Source organism: Agelaius phoeniceus, chromosome 27 (genome assembly GCF_051311805.1).
Source record: "Agelaius phoeniceus isolate bAgePho1 chromosome 27, bAgePho1.hap1, whole genome shotgun sequence".
Taxonomy (NCBI): domain Eukaryota; kingdom Metazoa; phylum Chordata; class Aves; order Passeriformes; family Icteridae; genus Agelaius; species Agelaius phoeniceus.
The window spans coordinates 2,840,527-2,856,066 of record NC_135291.1 but is presented as its reverse complement, the minus strand read 5'-3'; the positions used below and the strand labels follow the sequence as shown (position 1 = coordinate 2,856,066).

The window sequence follows — 15,540 nt, the reverse complement described above, 5'->3', positions numbered from 1 at the left end:
CATCTGCAATAGGACTTCTGAAGGTGGAAGAGCAACGAGTGCAATTGCCACCTCGACAGTGCACCACCGGCAGTATCGGACAAATTGGGATGCTGTGATCCCCATGCACAAAATGATCCGTGAGCTGGAGAGCCAAGGGGTGGTCAGCAAAACCCACTCACCCTTCAACAGTCCCATCTGGCCTGTGTGCAAGTCTGACAGAGAATGGAGATTGACTGTGGACTATCGTGGCTTGAATGAAGTGACTCCACCACTGAGTGCTGCTGTGCTGGACATGCTGGAACTCCAGTACGAGCTGGAGTCCAAGGCAGCAAAGGGGTACGCCACCACTGACAATGCTAAGGTGCTCTTCTCCATTCCTCTGGCAGCAGAATGCAGGCCTCAGTTTGCTTTCACCTGGAGGGGCATGCAGTACACCTGGAACCGACTGCCCCAGGGGTGGAAGCACAGCCCCATCATCTGCCATGGACTGATCCAGAGTGCACTGGAAAAGGGTGAGGCTCCAGAGAACTTGCAGTACATCAATGGCATCATTGTGTGGGGGAACACAGCGATGGAAGTGTTTGAGAAAGGAGAGAGGATCATCCAGATTCTGCTGGAAGCCGGCTTCGCTATCAAGAAGAGCAAAATCAAGGGACCCACCCAAAAGATCCAGTTCCTGGAGTAAAGTGGCAAGATGGATGGTGTCAGATTCCCACTGAGGTCATCAACAAGATCACAGCAATGTCTCCACCAACCAGCAAGAAGGAAACACAAGCTCTCCTAGATGCGATAGGTTTTTGGAGAATGCACATTCCCGAGTACAGTCAGACTGTGAGCCCTCTCTACCTGGTCACCCGCAAGAAGAACGATTTCCCCTGGGGCCCTGAGCAGCAACAAGCCTTTGCACAGATCAAGCAGAAGATCACTCATGCTGTAGCCCTTGGCCCAGTCAGGACAGGACCAGAGGTGCAGAACGTGCTCTGCTCTGTAGCCGGGAACAATGGTGTGTCCTGGAGCCTTTGGCAGAAGATGCCTGGGGAGACTCGAGGCCAACCAACTTCTAGAGCAGAAATTACAGAAGATCCAAAGCCAACTACACTTCCACAGAGAGGAAAATCTTGGCTGCCTATGAAGGAGTCCAGGCTGCCTCAGAGGTGATTGGCACAAAAGCGCAACTCCTCCTGGCACCCCAACTACCAGTACTGGGGTGGATGTTTAAAGGAAAGGTTCCCACCTCCCACCACGCCACTGACACCACATGGAGTAAATGGATTGCTCTCATCACACAGTGCGCCCATATTGGAAACTGAATCACCCTGGGATTTTGGCAATAATTACAAACTGGCCAGAAGGTGAGAACTTTGGTCTCACTGATGAAGAGGAACAAGAACCAGTGACGTGCTGAAGAAGCTCCTCCCTATGACCAACTGCCCCCAGAGGAAACGCGCTACGCTCTTTTCACTGACGGTTCCTGTCGCATCGTAGGGATGAACTGGAAGTGGAAAGCAGCCGTATGGAGCCCCACACGACAGGTTGCAGAGGCCACTGAAGGAGAAGGTGGATCAAGTCAACTTGCTGAACTCAAAGCTGTTCAGCTGGCCCTGGACATTGCTGAAAGAGAGAAGTGGCCAAAACTCTACCTTTATACTGATTCATGGATGGTAGCCAATGCTCTGTGGGGATGGCTGGAGAGGTGGAAAGAGTCCAACTGGCAGCGTAGAGGAAAACCAATTTGGGCTGCTGATGAGTGGAAAGACATCGCTACCAGGGTAGGGAGGCTACCTGTGAAAGTTCACCATGTAGATGCTCATGTTCCCAAGAGTAGAGCTAATGAGGAACACTGAAACAATGAGCAGGTAGACCAGGCTGCAAAAATAGAGGTGTCGAAGATAGACTTAGATTGGCAACATAAGGGGGAGTTGTTCCTAGCTCGATGGGCCCATGCTGCCTCAGGCCATCAGGGCAGAGATGCCACCTATAAGTGGGCACAAGACCGAGGGGTGGATTTAACCATGGACAGTATTTCACAGGTTATCCATGACTGTGAGACGTGTGCTGCCCTCAAGCAGGCCAAGCGAGTGAAGCCCCTATGGTACGGTGGGCGATGGTCCAAGTACAAGTATGGGGAGGCCTGGCAGATTGACTCCATCACACTGCCCCAGTTACGCCAGGGCAAGCGCTACCTGCTGACCATGGTGGAAGCCACGACTGGATGGTTGGAAACCTACCCTGTGTCTCATGCTAATGCCTGGAACACCATCCTGGGCCTTGAAAACCAGGTCCTTTGGAGGCATGGTAGCCCTGAGAGGATTGAGTCAGACAACGGGACCCATTTCAAGAATGGCTTTAACACCTGGGCCAGGGAACATAGTATTGAATGGATATACCATATCCTCTATCATGCACCAACTGCTGGGAAAGTTGATGGGTGCAATGGACTACTTAAAACTACCCTTAAGGCACTCAGTGGGGGGACTTTTAGAAATTGGGAAATGAACTTAGCAAAAGCCACCTGGATGGTCAACACCAGAGGGTCCATAAATCGAGCTGGTCCTGCCCAGTCTGAACCCCTGCACACAGTGGAGGGAGACAAAGTTCCTGTGTTACATATGAAAGGCATTTTAGGGAAGACTGTTTGGATTAATCCCACCTCAGGCAAAGACAAACCCATCCGTGGAATTGTTTTTGCTCAAGGACCTGGTTACACTTGATGGGTAATGCAGAAAGATGGAGAAAGCCATTGTGGACCACAGGGAAACCTAGTCTTAAGTGAGAACTCTGTGTAAGGTTTCATTGTGATGCAGATGGAAATAGAATAAGGGATGGGTAATGTCCTGACTGCCAAGCAAGATGCTTTCTATTTGCCATCTGAATGGCAGTTGTCTTCTGTTTTCCTTATCTTTTCCACAACCAATCCTCCCTCAGGGGAGACATCTGTTGTTAATAGGCTGTTGCATGTCACTGCATGGCTGATAAGATCTACAGCATCCCACTGGGAGATGTGAGCCCAGAGAGAGGAGCCAAGCATTGCTACCCAGATATAATCTTGAGATTCTGGAACACCAGCATGGCTTTCTCCACTGGATCCCCAGAGGAAACAGCTGCCTCTTCCACTGGATATTCAGAGGAAGACTTCACCCTTTCTACAGGACCACTGCTCCAACAAAACCGTATCTGCTACTCCAGGAGGACTGCAGGCACATTTCCACTTGGACTGCTACCAACACCCTGAACAACAGGATGTCAGGTTGTGTTCTGACTCTGGCAGTGTTGGTTGGATTTACTGCATTGTTTATTTTGTCCTTTTATTTTTTTCCCTAATAAAGAACTCTTATCCCTGCTCCCATATATTTGCCTGCGAGCCCCCTTAATTTCAATTTCATAACAATTCAGAGGGAGGAGGTTTACATTTTCCATTTCAGGGGAGGCTCCTGCCTTCCTTAAGCAGTTACCTCTCTTTCCAAACCAAGACAGGAATATTTTCCAAGGCTGGTCATAAGGAAAACAGGAACCTTTTAGCAGTTCCTGGGAGCAGACAGTGTTTCTGATAAGTTTGGAAAGAGCAAAACCCAGGTGCCGTTTCCAAGGACAAGACCTAACAAGCATTTCTCAGATCACACTGCAGCCTGGAAAGGAGGAGGGGGCAATGCACCACCACACTGGGATCTCAGGGGTGCCCATGGCCTGGGTGATGCTGCCTGATGTCAGCCACCCACCAAAGCCACTCTGTCCCTGCCTCCCACAGCTGCACAGGGCAGAGAAAATTTAACCAAGAGTTCCTGGGTTGGGATAAGACAGGCAGAGATCCCTCATCAAACACCAAAATGGGCATCACAGGCCCAGCCTGGGAACAGGGAGGGAATTTATTACCAACCAAATCACAGCAGCACAAGGAGAGGGGAAATAAATTTCTCCAACACCTTCCCCCCACCCAACAAGGGTCACCCAGAATGGGCATAACCAGGGCTCTGCCCAACGGGGGTCACTGGGGATCATCCAATGGGGATCCTCCCATGGAGGATTGTTGTATTGCACTAAAGATGGAGCTGGAACAGCGTATAAAGCTCTTCCTGCAATCAGGGCACTCGCAGGGCCTCTCCCGGAGTGGATGTGGCAGCGTGCCCTTAGGTCGGAGCTGTTGCTGAAGCTCTTCTCACACTCCCCACCCTCACAGGGCTTTTCCCCAGTGGGGATCTGGCGATGATTGAAGAGGGGGGAGCTCGGGGATAGAGGCGAGGCAGGTCGGGCTGGGGCAGCGCTGGGCTCTGGGCCCGACCTGGGCGCCCCCCACGCGCCCCCTCCCCAAACAGCCCCGGCGGGGGACGCAGGTGGGGTCCGGGTGGGGGGCGCTGGGTTCCTGTTTTGGGGTCCCACTCTCCCCTTTTCCCCACTTTCCCACCGTCTCCCACCCCTTCCTCACCTCCCCCCAATCCTCAGCCCCTCCCGCTCGGCCTTTGGGGGGTCCCCTCCTTCTCCCCCTCCATTCCGGTCGCCCCCTTCGCTCCCTTTTCCCCCTTCTCCCCCCCTGTCCCAGCGCCTCCCGACCCCGCTCACCCGAGAGCTCCGCGCCCGCAGCCGGGGGGGCTCCCAGCACCACCAGTGCCACCAGTAGGGCCCCAGCTGCCGCCCCTCGCCCCATGGCCGGGGCCGGACAGGGAGCAGCAGCCCCAAAGCAGCCGCGCTGCGCTGGCAGCACCAGTCCGGAGCAGGGCGGGCTCGGCAGCGCCGCGCGCTCTCATTGGCTGCCACCACTTTTGGGGACCCGATCTCAGAGGCTCGGCCACACAACTGATGACTCTTCAACGCCCCGCGTTCTCATTGGCTGCGGCGCGTTTTGGCTGTGTTTTGATTGGCTGAGGCCTTTCCGGGCCGCTGCAGCCGCGGGCTGGGGGTTCTTTGGGGAGGGGGAACCTTGGGGCTCTGGGCGGGTGGGAGCTCAGGTGAGCCCAGCAATGCGTGCCCAGGGGCGCGGGATCTCAGCGGTGCCCGTGGCGAGCGGTGACGCTGGCCCGATGCCAGGCACCCCCAGAGCAGCTCTGTCCCTGCCCCCGCAGCCGCACAGGGACAGAAAATGGAACCGAGGGTTCCTGGCTGGGGACAAGGGCCGGGAGAGATCCCTCAGCAAATCCCGCACGGGCACAACAGACCCGGCCTGGGCACACGGAGGGAATTTATTACCAACCAAATCACAGCAGCACAAGGAGAAGGGAAAGAAATCTCTCCAACACCTTCCCCCCACCCAACGGGGATCACCCAGAACAGGGGTCACCAGGGCTCTGCCCAACGGGGGTCACTGGGGATCATCCAGCACGGATCCTCCCATGGGGGATGGAGCTGCAGCAGCGCACGAAGCTCTTCCCACACTCGGGACACTCACAGGGCCTCTCCCTGGTGTGCAAGTGCTGGTGAGTGACGATCTCTGAATTCTACCTGAAGCTCCTCTGACATTCCAAGCACTCCTAGGGCCATTCCCCAGTGTGGATCTTGTGATGCTTGCTCAGGTCAGAGGTCCCACTGAAGCTCTTCCCACATTCCCCACACTCCCAGGGCCTCTTCCCAGTGTGGATGTTCAGGTGTTCCATCAGGGTGGAGCTGTAGCTGAAACCCTTCCCACATTCCAAGCATTTGTGGGGCTTCTCCCTGCCATGAGGCTTCTCCACCAGCTCTGAGCTCTGGCTGGATCTCAGGCTGCCTTCCTGGCTCAGGGGGGCTCTTTCCTCCCTGCAGCTCCCTGGGCTGGGTTTGCAGCCCCTCCTCATGCGGGATCTCTGGGGCTTTTCCTCCTCCGCCATCTGGCCACGGCTTGGGAATGACAGATCCTGGTTTGGGGGAAACCAAGGTGGGAACACCTTGGAGTAGAGGTTCCTCCTGCCCAATTCCATCTGTAGAAGTCAGCAGGAGTCTTGTGTCCATGAAAATCTCCGCGATGTCAAGGTTCAGCCCAAAAAGCTCTCCCAGGATTTCCCTATCACTCATCTCTCCACTTCTGGTGTTCCAGAGGTTTCCTGATTTCCTTTCCTTGGGATCATGGGGGTCCAATGGTTCCAGGGCTTCTCCATTCTCCGGCGTCCTGCTCAGGGATGATCCAGGGCCTTTGCGGGGTCCATGGGGGCCCTTCTCCCCTGATGCTCTACTTTGAGATCCCAGGGATCCCAGGGGTCTCTCCTCTCCAGGCTCCCCCCCTTTCCAGTCTGCCGGGGTCCCCCAGCTCTGGGATTGCCCCTCTCTGCTCTCCCCACTCTGGGGGTCCCAGGGGTTCCCCTCCTCTGCTCTCCCGGCGGTCCCCAGGACCAATGTCCTCCCCTGCCTATACTGGGCAATGGCCACGTGGGCCCCCAAAGATCCCCCCAAGGGGCTCAGCTTTGGGGTCCTGCAAGATCCAAACCTACACACACAGAGAAAAAAAAACCTGCCAGAGACACCAGATGATATTTGGGGTCAATTCCACAATCTACAAGTTCCAAATACCCCCCCAATAAAACACCCTCTCAGGGACTCCTGGATAGATTTGGGACGACCTCCCCCTCCCCACTGAGCTGCAAGACAAGGTGGGGGCGATGGTCCCGTGGCTGCGGCCACAGGGGGCACTGGAACCTCCTGTTCCTCCTGTTCCTGCTCCTGCTCCTCCTCTTCCTGCTCCTCCTTTTCCTCTCTCCCTCCTCCTCCTCCTCCTTCCTAATCCCACCTCCTCCCCAGTTCCTGCCTTCTGTGTATTTAGAGTGGAGACCCTTGCTTGTTTTTAGAACTAGAACAAAGATCCCAGATGGAACAAGGCTTGCTGCTTTTAGTCAGAACTATCAGTGACTAAAGGTCACGTTTCCTTTGCTTTGGTCCTGTCCTTGTTCTCCTCAGTGTTCAGGCTGGGCTATGGGGTGTCCTTGTTTGCTGCATTTTCCGAGTTCCTCTTGCATCCTTTGGCCCATGGGCTGTGCCCTGGGAGGGTTCTTTGTGCTCCTTTGTGACACAGGAGAACCTTCCAGGCGGTTTCTGCGTGAGCTGCTGCTGGGATGTCACAGGAACAGCGCCACGTCCCCGTGGTGTTCCCGTTGCTGTGGGACACGGAGGCCTCAGTGCCCAGAGTGGCTCTGGGCTCGCTGCCAGAGGATCTTCCTGCCCGAGGCATTCTCAGCAGCCAGCCCAGCCCTGTCCTTCTGTGCTTGCAGGGCTACAGGCTGCAGGCGTGTGCAGCGCAGCCAAAATGATCCAGCACGTGGCTGCTGCAGTTTGCACTCTGTACTCTGTGGCTTATTCGGGGTATTTTTTAACCCACTTGGCACGTAAGTTGAGGTTTTCCCTCGGTGCAGCATCTGTGGCTTTGGGCTTGCTGTGTGCTTTCTGTTCTTCCTCTGGAGCTGAGTTGACTTTGGAATCAAATGGCCATGAAGACACCATTGCTTTGGGAGAGCTCCTGCCAGCAGCTGCAGCTGAAAAAGGGGGTGTCTGCAGCCAGCGGGGCGTGCACAGCATCTGCAATGAGCCCTGGGGGGTTCTGTTCCCTCAAGCAGGGAGTCTTTGCCAGTTCCATCTGAGCCTGGAACTGCCTCCATTTGCTGCTCCAGCCAAGAACTGACCCAGCCCAGTATTTTGTGCTTGTTCTCTTGCTTGCTGTGGGAAGGGACTGTGGCTCCTGGAGGGATGCAGTGAAAGCAAAATGCTCTCTTGGGGTTGCCTTGCTCCGTGGCATTTCCCAGCATTGGCAGTTTTTCTCCTAACAGCATCTGGTTCATGTTCCCTCTCCCACTGCAGGGTACCTCATGTCTGCATTCCGAGCAGCTCCTCCTTCGGTGAGTGGGAAAGGAACCTTTGGTGTTTGGAATTGTGCAGCAAGTTGTGAGCTCAGCATGTGGCAGTCGAGGGCCAGCCTGGGAGGCTGAAGGAAAGTTCCTGTCAGTGTCTTTGCTGCAGCAGCAGCAGCAAAGGAATTCCCATCAGTTTTCTCCTTTTCTGCTGAAGAGTTTTTGAAGAGCTGCAGGTCTGGTTTTGCAGGCAGAGGATTGCTTGCTGGCTTTAGCCATGGTGGAATATCGAATTCCCAACAATAAGTGGCAATGTCAACTTTAGCCCATTGTTAGTTGGAACAGCTCCAAACCCCATTTCTGCGTAGTGCAGCTGGATGTGCAGCTGAGGATAAATAAGGTGATAACTGAGATAGAACTTCCCATCCCTCACGCTGCCATCTGTCCACAGGGCACAGAAGCAGCACCAGCACCTCCTGGGGCTCCCTGTGCTTACGAAGAGGAGGTCAAAAAGGAGGAAGACAGCAGTGAGCTTCCCGCTGCTCTGGGGGACGATGGTGAACTTCCCTCAGCGCCGGGAGATGACAGTGAACTTCCCGCTGCTCTGGGAGACGAGGGCGAACATCCCGCGGGGTGGGAATGCAACGGCGAGGCTCCCGCGGGGTGGGACAAGGACAGGGGACATCTCCCGGCCTGGGACGAGGACGGTGGATGTCCCCTGGTGTGGGACCAGAGTGGCCAAGCTCCCACGGAGTGGGAGGAGGACAATGGACATCTCCCAGTGTGGGATGAGGATGGAGGACATCCTGTGGCTTGGGAAGAGGAGAGTGAACATCTCCCAGCATGGGAAGTGGACAGCAAACATCCCCTGACTTGGAACGATGATGACAAACCTGCAGCGTGTTGGGAAGAGGATGGAGAAGCTGCAGCATTTTGGGAAGAGGATGGAGAAGCTGCAGAATTTTGGGGAGAGGATGGAGAAGCTCCCTCTGCTTGGGAAGAGGACAATGAACCTCCCTCCGCTGTGGGATCCTGGGCTGAACATTCTGACAGCAGCACAGCCGGGCAGCCAGAGGGGAGAGGGGAGTGGTGCCTGATGCAGCTGAGTACGTCTGCTCTGTTCCTGGGTGCCCGAGCAGGTGCTGTGTGTGTGTCTGGGCATCAGCTGCACCCAGTGTTGCTCTGCAGCTGAATGTCACCGAGCCATTTATTGTCCTTCCCCAGCTGACACCAAGGGGCTCACGGCCCCAGGGAGTGGGGCTGCTTCTGGCTCTGCTGCAAGGCAGGGTCTCACTCTGGGAGGGAACGTCTTCCACGTGGTTTCTTTCAGGGAACACCGTGAGCGAGGAGGAGCCTGCCGAGAAATACCTGGAAGTGGAGCAGATTGGCCAAGGGTAAGTGCACGGCAGCTGCTGTTGCACAAGCAGGGCCGGGTGTTGTGCTGGTGCAGGATCAAGTGAGAAGTCAGGAGAGCTCCAAACACCTTCAGGCACTGGGCTACCATCCTGCTGTCTCTCAGTCCTGATCAGAATTGATAACTGTGGTCAGAAGGCGCCGTCAAAGGCCCCTGAGGCTGGCAGTGTCCTGCCTGCAGCAAGGAGCAGGACCTGGAAGATCTTCTGTCCCTGGAACTGGATTGCCTAAAAGAGCAACTCACCATCTGGTGACTGTCAGAAAACAGTTCTCAAGAAGATTTCTTTCAAATATTTTCCTTCAAAAAAGATCCACTGGTCAGGGTTATCAACCTAATGGTTTAGAAACAGAAACCAGAGATGAACTAATAAGTGCTCTATTCTAGCACAGGTAGCAGACCCCATCCATTCAGTAACAGACACAGAGCTGATGCACTCTGGGGGAAAAAGCATCACCTGCCTGATGGCAGGGCCCTTGTAGAACCTGCAGATCTTAGGCAGGAAATGGAAAAGGATGAAATGCATTCTTTTCCAGTTCTTTAGACAGCCATCTCTCACCTCAGGTTTTGAACTAAAGCAATTCAGGGTGGATATTTGGGATTTGCTCCAGCCCAATTCCTTCATGTTGGGTCTCAGTTTTCTCCTGCACACCTTGCATGGCAGAGGGCTGGTGGCTGCTGTGCTGTTGTTGGAAGGGTCGATGCACCCAGGTGTTTGTGAACGCTGCAGGCAGCAGAGATCTCCTGTCTGGGCTGGCTTTCCCTGCCAGGGCCTAAAGCGCTGCTTCTTTCTTCTCTGCTGTTTTGTCTCCAGGGCTTTTGGAACCGTTTATAAAGGACTCGACAGGGCCACTGGAGGAGAGGTCAGTGCCAACACGCCCAGCACGCCTGGCAGCTCTCCAGGGCTTTCCCCTCTGCTGGGAGCTGTGGCTGCAGCTTTGGGGGCCAGCAGAGCTTTCCTGCCCAGGCTGCTCCTCTGAAGGCAGAGCAGTGTCAGCCTGCAGAGCACAGCTGGGACAGACTTGGTCCTTCTGAAGCGCCAAAGGAATGCAAGGAGGGCAGCGGTGTCTGTCAGAGCAGGACACGCTGGCTTGGCCTTCATATCTAAAAGTGTGAATGCATCAGCTGCTGGAGACTGAGGCCCAATTTATCTTCATCCCAACCTCAGACAGGAACATTATTTAGCTATTCTTAGCTAAACTATAACATTATTATTTCCATCCTGCCTTTTATCTTCAAAGGATACCTCAAGGTCTGATTAGGGAGAGATCCTGCTTGGGCTCAGTTTGGGGTTTTAGTCCTACTTCAGCTGTTCACAGAGAGAGAGGGAGAGAAATGAGAAGACGAATGTCCAGAGCAAAGCTCTCTCCTAAAGCCTGCAGTTGTGTTTGGGTCTGGTGTCAGTGACAGCCTGTGACAGGGATCACCTGAGCAATGGGTGTGCGTGTCTGCTTTGTTGTGCAATCCCAAACAGAGCAGCTGGATCTGAAATCATGACCAAATCCCATAGAATTGCTAAGGGGTTCCTGGCTGTTCTGCTTTGTTTTCAGAGAACCAGAATTACCTCCTGCTTGCAAAATGGGTTTGAATAATAATAATAAGAGTGTTGAGGCCATTTGAAAAGACTGTAGGTGCAGAGAATGTTGTTAGAGCTTTGAGGCTGACAGCTGAGGGACCATTTCTGCAGAGCTTGCAAGGCCAAATGTCTCTGGCCATGTGTCCTGTAAGCAGCCCCCAGCTGGCAGAGCAATGGGCTGTGGGAATGGCCCTTGCTGAGCTCTGGTGTCCCATCCCAAGGCAGTTTGGCACAGCTCGGCTCCGTCGCTCCACAAAGACTCGCTCCGTGTTTGCTGTGGCCTCCTGCCACAGACTCCTCCAGTTCAAGGCTGCAATGTCCCTTCAGGTGGCCATCAAGAAAATGAGTCTCAGAGGGCAGAACAGGGAACGAGCTGTGAATGAGATCCTGCTCCTGAAGGACAAGAAGAACCCCAACATTGTCAACTCTTTGGACAGGTGAGTGATTCAGCTCTGATCCCGAGCCCAGGCCCTGCGTTAACCTTTCCTGGCATCCGGAGTCTGTAGCCTGTTTTGAAATTGCCTGACCCAGCCACATCTTCCCAAAATAACAGCCTGGCAGTTCACTCCCTCCACGTGCTTTTGTTGCTTTGCTTTGGTTTTTCCTTCAAGTTGACCCCGTTTGCTGTGTCTCCCAGCAAGTGCTGATAAACCACAGCAGAAATTATTTCCCTTGGCTTCTTCTTCCCAGCCCTTTTCCATTGCTAAAGATGCCAGTAAGACCAAGTTCTTGTTTCCAGAAATGCCTCATTTGCCCATTTTTCACTGGCCTTGCCTGTTTCTGAAGGGACTTTCTGAAAGGTTTTCTGACTGCTTTTGTCCCAAGTGCTGCACGGCCTCCTCCCCTGGATAACCCTGGCAGTTGTGTTGCCTTGTTCTGGAGGGAATGGTGGAACTGATGAGTTCAGAAGCTGAACCAGCTGGGGCAAGGGTTGTGATTCCATATTGATCTGGGCTGTTGCTAAACTGCATTTTTCACCTGCTTGCCATCTAAGGCCTCTCCTTTCTCGCAGGTGTCTCCTTCCCCTTTAGACTGTGCAGATTCCAAGGGCTGTGCAGCCTGGCAGGAATGTCTCTCCATCTGATTCTGTCCTCACTGACAAGTGACCTGGAAACAAAACTCCCCTCCAGGCTTTTCCATGGGGGAATTGAGCTCTGCACTTTCATCTCCATGCCATTGCTTTCCTCTTCCAGCTTCCTTGTGGATGGAGATCTCTGGCTGGTGATGGAATACATGGATGGAGGAACTTTGCGGGACGTTGTCAGACAGACGCGCATGGCTGAAGGAGAGATGGCAGCTGTCAGTCGGGAGGTGAGGGATCCTGCTTGTCACTCCCATGGCTGGGACACGATGGTCCTTCCAAACAGGGTGTGAGAACAGGAGTGGCTCCATGCTCAGGGCTTTGTTTCTGTGTTGTTTTTATGAGCTGGAGAAGAAAGAGCCTCTGCAGTGAACGGCCTGCCAGCATCACTGCACTTCTACTCTGTTCTTGTTCTCTCTCCTGCTGTTGTGGTACTCTCTTTCTGGTTTGGATTTGATTTGCTGTTCTCAGCTTTGCCTTGAACCGTTTGCCTGGAGCTTGTGTGCACTGCACTCCTGGCCTGTCACAGCAAAGCTGCTGCTGGCAGAATTCTGAGCTGTCCTTTCTGGTGTGATATATTCCAGCCATTGGTTTTTGCCCTCGTGTTTCTTGTTCTCTCTCAGTGTCTGCAGGGCCTGGATTTCCTCCATTCCAACCGGGTGATCCACAGGGATCTGAAGAGCTCCAACATCCTCCTGGGCATGGACGGCTCTGTCAGGCTGGGTGGGTGTTCCTGGCCAGGCACGGCGCTCCCGGGCTGCGGGGCTGGGGCTGCTTCCCAGGGAGGGCCAGAGCCCCACAAGGGCTGCTGGGGGCACTGCCCGGCCCCTGCTGCCAGCTGAGAGCGGCTGCCCCTGCAGAGAGCTCAGGAGAGGAGCAGGGGGCCAGCAGTGCCTTTGCTCTGGCCATGGCCCTTCCAGAGGGGCAGCAGTGGGAATCTAAAGCTCCAAGGGAATCAGTAAAAGCCACTGCAGGAAAGCTGAGGGTTTCTTGAAGGGCCCAGTTCCATCTTTCCTTGGCTACAGCCCTGAGGGCTTTTCCAGCTGACTTCACTACTGCACTCTCAGACTGAGCGTGGGGAATCTTTGTGCTTGGTTTCCTCATTGCAGCTGCCTTTGACAGGGTTTCTTTCTGTCCTCAGCTGATTTTGGCCTCTGCGCTCAGCTCAGCCCTGAGCAGGACCAGCGCAGCTCCATGGTGGGCACTGCTCACTGGATGGCCCCAGAAGTTGTGACCAGATCTCCTTATGGCCCCAAGGTGGACATCTGGTCCTTCGGCATTGTGACCATCGAGATGGTGGAAGGAGAACCTCCTTACTTCAGGGAAACGGCGGCCATGGTAAGAGGCAAATTCTCCAGTGGCTGCAGAGGCTGCGAGCACAGGGGGACCCTGCACTGGGAGCAGCAGCTGGAGGTTTCTGCACATGGGAAGGGAATTCCCAGAGGACTTGTGCCTCCACACAGACAAATTTGCTGCAGTCTCCAGCAACAATTTGCTTTGGGCTTTATGTTGTTGCAGCTCTTCTGGATGTGATGATGACCTGGAAATATGAAGCAAATGCATCAGCTCTAATGTTATCTTGCAAGAAAACCCCACACCATCCGCAAATCCCAGCCCCAAACCCAACAAGATTTCTGCAGGAGTTTCTAAAAGACATTTTGCAAGATGATCACCCCCCTGATTCTTCTCACTGGGAAACTTGTCTAAAACCTGAAGATGATGGTTTAACATCCTCATAGTCTAACATATTTCTTTCCTAGTCCAAACTACTTTTTCCATGTCACCAAGCCTGAGCTTTCAGCATCACAAACCTCCTGTTTCTTGCCTGGCAGTTTCTGGGATGGGGCATCAGGAATGCATTTACTTGAGTGTCAGTGGCACTGCAGAGATGCACTTGATGGAAGAATCCTCTGAAATAACACAGGCAGACCACACTGAATCTGGAAAATGGCCTGTAAAGCTGGTGTCCATATTTGGAGAAGCAAAATGGGCTATTTCTGATGGAGGTTCCTACTAACAAAGCCGGCCAATGAAACTGGCTCTCAAGGCGAGATCATTTGGATGTTGCAGTGGCTGTGGCAGCCCCAGGGTTTGGGTTTTCTGCTTGGCATAGCAAAATGAGCTCTGAGCAGCATCTCTGGCAGGGAGGAAAGTGGCCCTGGAGCTGGGGCTGAGGCCCCGGGGTTGATGTGAGCCCGTGTGGGTGTGAAGGAAACTGGCAGAGCTGAGTTTGCTTTCCCTGCAGGCTCGCGCTCTGATCCGGCAGAACGGGACCCCGCAGCTGCAGGAGCCCCGGCGCCTGTCGGCTCTGCTGCGGGACTTCCTCGAGTGCAGCCTGGAGCCGGACGAGGAGCGGCGCTGGGCTGCCCAGGAGCTGCTGCAGGTGAGAGCCAAGGGCTGCAGGGGAAGCAGCAGCGCCAGGGAGGGGTTTTCTTGTGGGGCCCCCTCCGATAGTCTCCAGTCTCGCTGCGTTCCACGCGCAGAGCGAGCAGAATCCTCGCCTGCTGTGGCCTGGCAGGCTCCTTTCGAGCTCATCTGGACCTGGTGCCCCATAGCGAGCAGGGACATCTTCAAGCAGCTCAGGGGCCTCAGAGCCCTGCCTGACCTGAGCTTGGATGTTTCCAGGCAGGAGGCACCTCCCACATCTCTGGGCACCTCCTGTCAGTGTTTCCCCACTCTCCCAGTTAAAAAATTCTTCCTTAGATCTAATCTGAGCCTGCTTCCCTCGATTTTCAAACCATTTCCCTTTGTCCTGTTGCAACAGAGCCTGTGAGGAACTTGACTCTGGAAAGTAACAGTTCATTTCTTTATTTTTTATCCTTTGGGCAGCACCCATTTTTATCATCAGCCAAGCCTCTCTCCAGCCTGACCCCTCTGATCACTGCAGCAAAGCAACTGAGGGAGCAGCGGAGGATATGAAGTTCTTGAGCACAGCTTCTTCTTACAGTAGTTAGGACAACTAGTTAGTCATGGTAGTTAGCATTGGTAGTTAGGGTAGTTAGCATTGCTAGTTAGTTATGGTAGTTAGAGCAGCCTGATTGTTATGAAAGTTTGATGAATAAAAACGCTCTTAAACCTCAACTCCCTTGAGGTGTCCCTTCCCTCTTCCGCTGTGACTCAGCTGCACGGAGCAATGTGAGGGGAGGGCGGGCCCAGCCTGATCCAGAGCTGAGCCCCAGCAGAGCCCTGGCAGAGCCCAGAGCAGCCTCGGCACCTGCAGAGTCAGCCTGGAAGGAGGCGCTTGGAGCCTTCTCGGCTGCACCCGGCTCTTGGCTACAAACTGTGTGTGCTGGAAAATGCCACCGGCTCTGCAGGAGGGCAGAAGGGGCCCGGGGAAGGCCCAGGTGCTCCATGCAAGGGAAAAACCTGCCCTGGGTTTGTTATAAATAACTAGGTAGTGCTGGCTTTTGCTATTATGTATTGACTTCTGCAAAATATTCTTAATCACAACGAGTTTGATATAGTACAGTTTGTAATCACTTTTCACTGCTTTTGCTATAGTATAATTTGTCAACTTTTTGTGGCCAATGCCCTGGCCCCTGTGTAGCTCATATCCTCAGAACATCATTTATGGATGATATTTTAGTTAGTGGACAGTGTGAAAAACATACATTATAGTTTTGGCTTTTGCAAAATATTAAAGTGGATGCCATGTGTTGTGCATTAGAATGTTAACTTTTACAGAAGTAGCCGTAGTTGTGAAATAAGAACTAATGCTTTTATTTTTGTAACTAACTGACAATAACAACTCAGA

The 15,540-nt window shown here is 53.9% G+C and overlaps 1 protein-coding gene and 1 pseudogene across 1 annotated transcript; both read left to right on the top strand.

Moving 5' to 3' along the window:
- The window catches only part of LOC129132018 (uncharacterized), a 234,639-nt pseudogene that overhangs the window by 201,187 nt on the left and 17,912 nt on the right, over window positions 1-15,540 (top strand).
- Window positions 787-14,705, top strand: LOC129131983 (serine/threonine-protein kinase PAK 3-like). Its single transcript, XM_077191039.1, has 12 exons — window positions 787-985; window positions 7,146-7,259; window positions 7,729-7,766; window positions 8,170-8,620; window positions 9,049-9,112; window positions 9,944-9,992; window positions 11,033-11,142; window positions 11,899-12,016; window positions 12,410-12,509; window positions 12,928-13,124; window positions 14,032-14,169; window positions 14,616-14,705. Exons 1-12 carry the CDS (start codon window positions 787-789, stop codon window positions 14,703-14,705), a joined length of 1,668 nt encoding a protein of 555 aa, XP_077047154.1.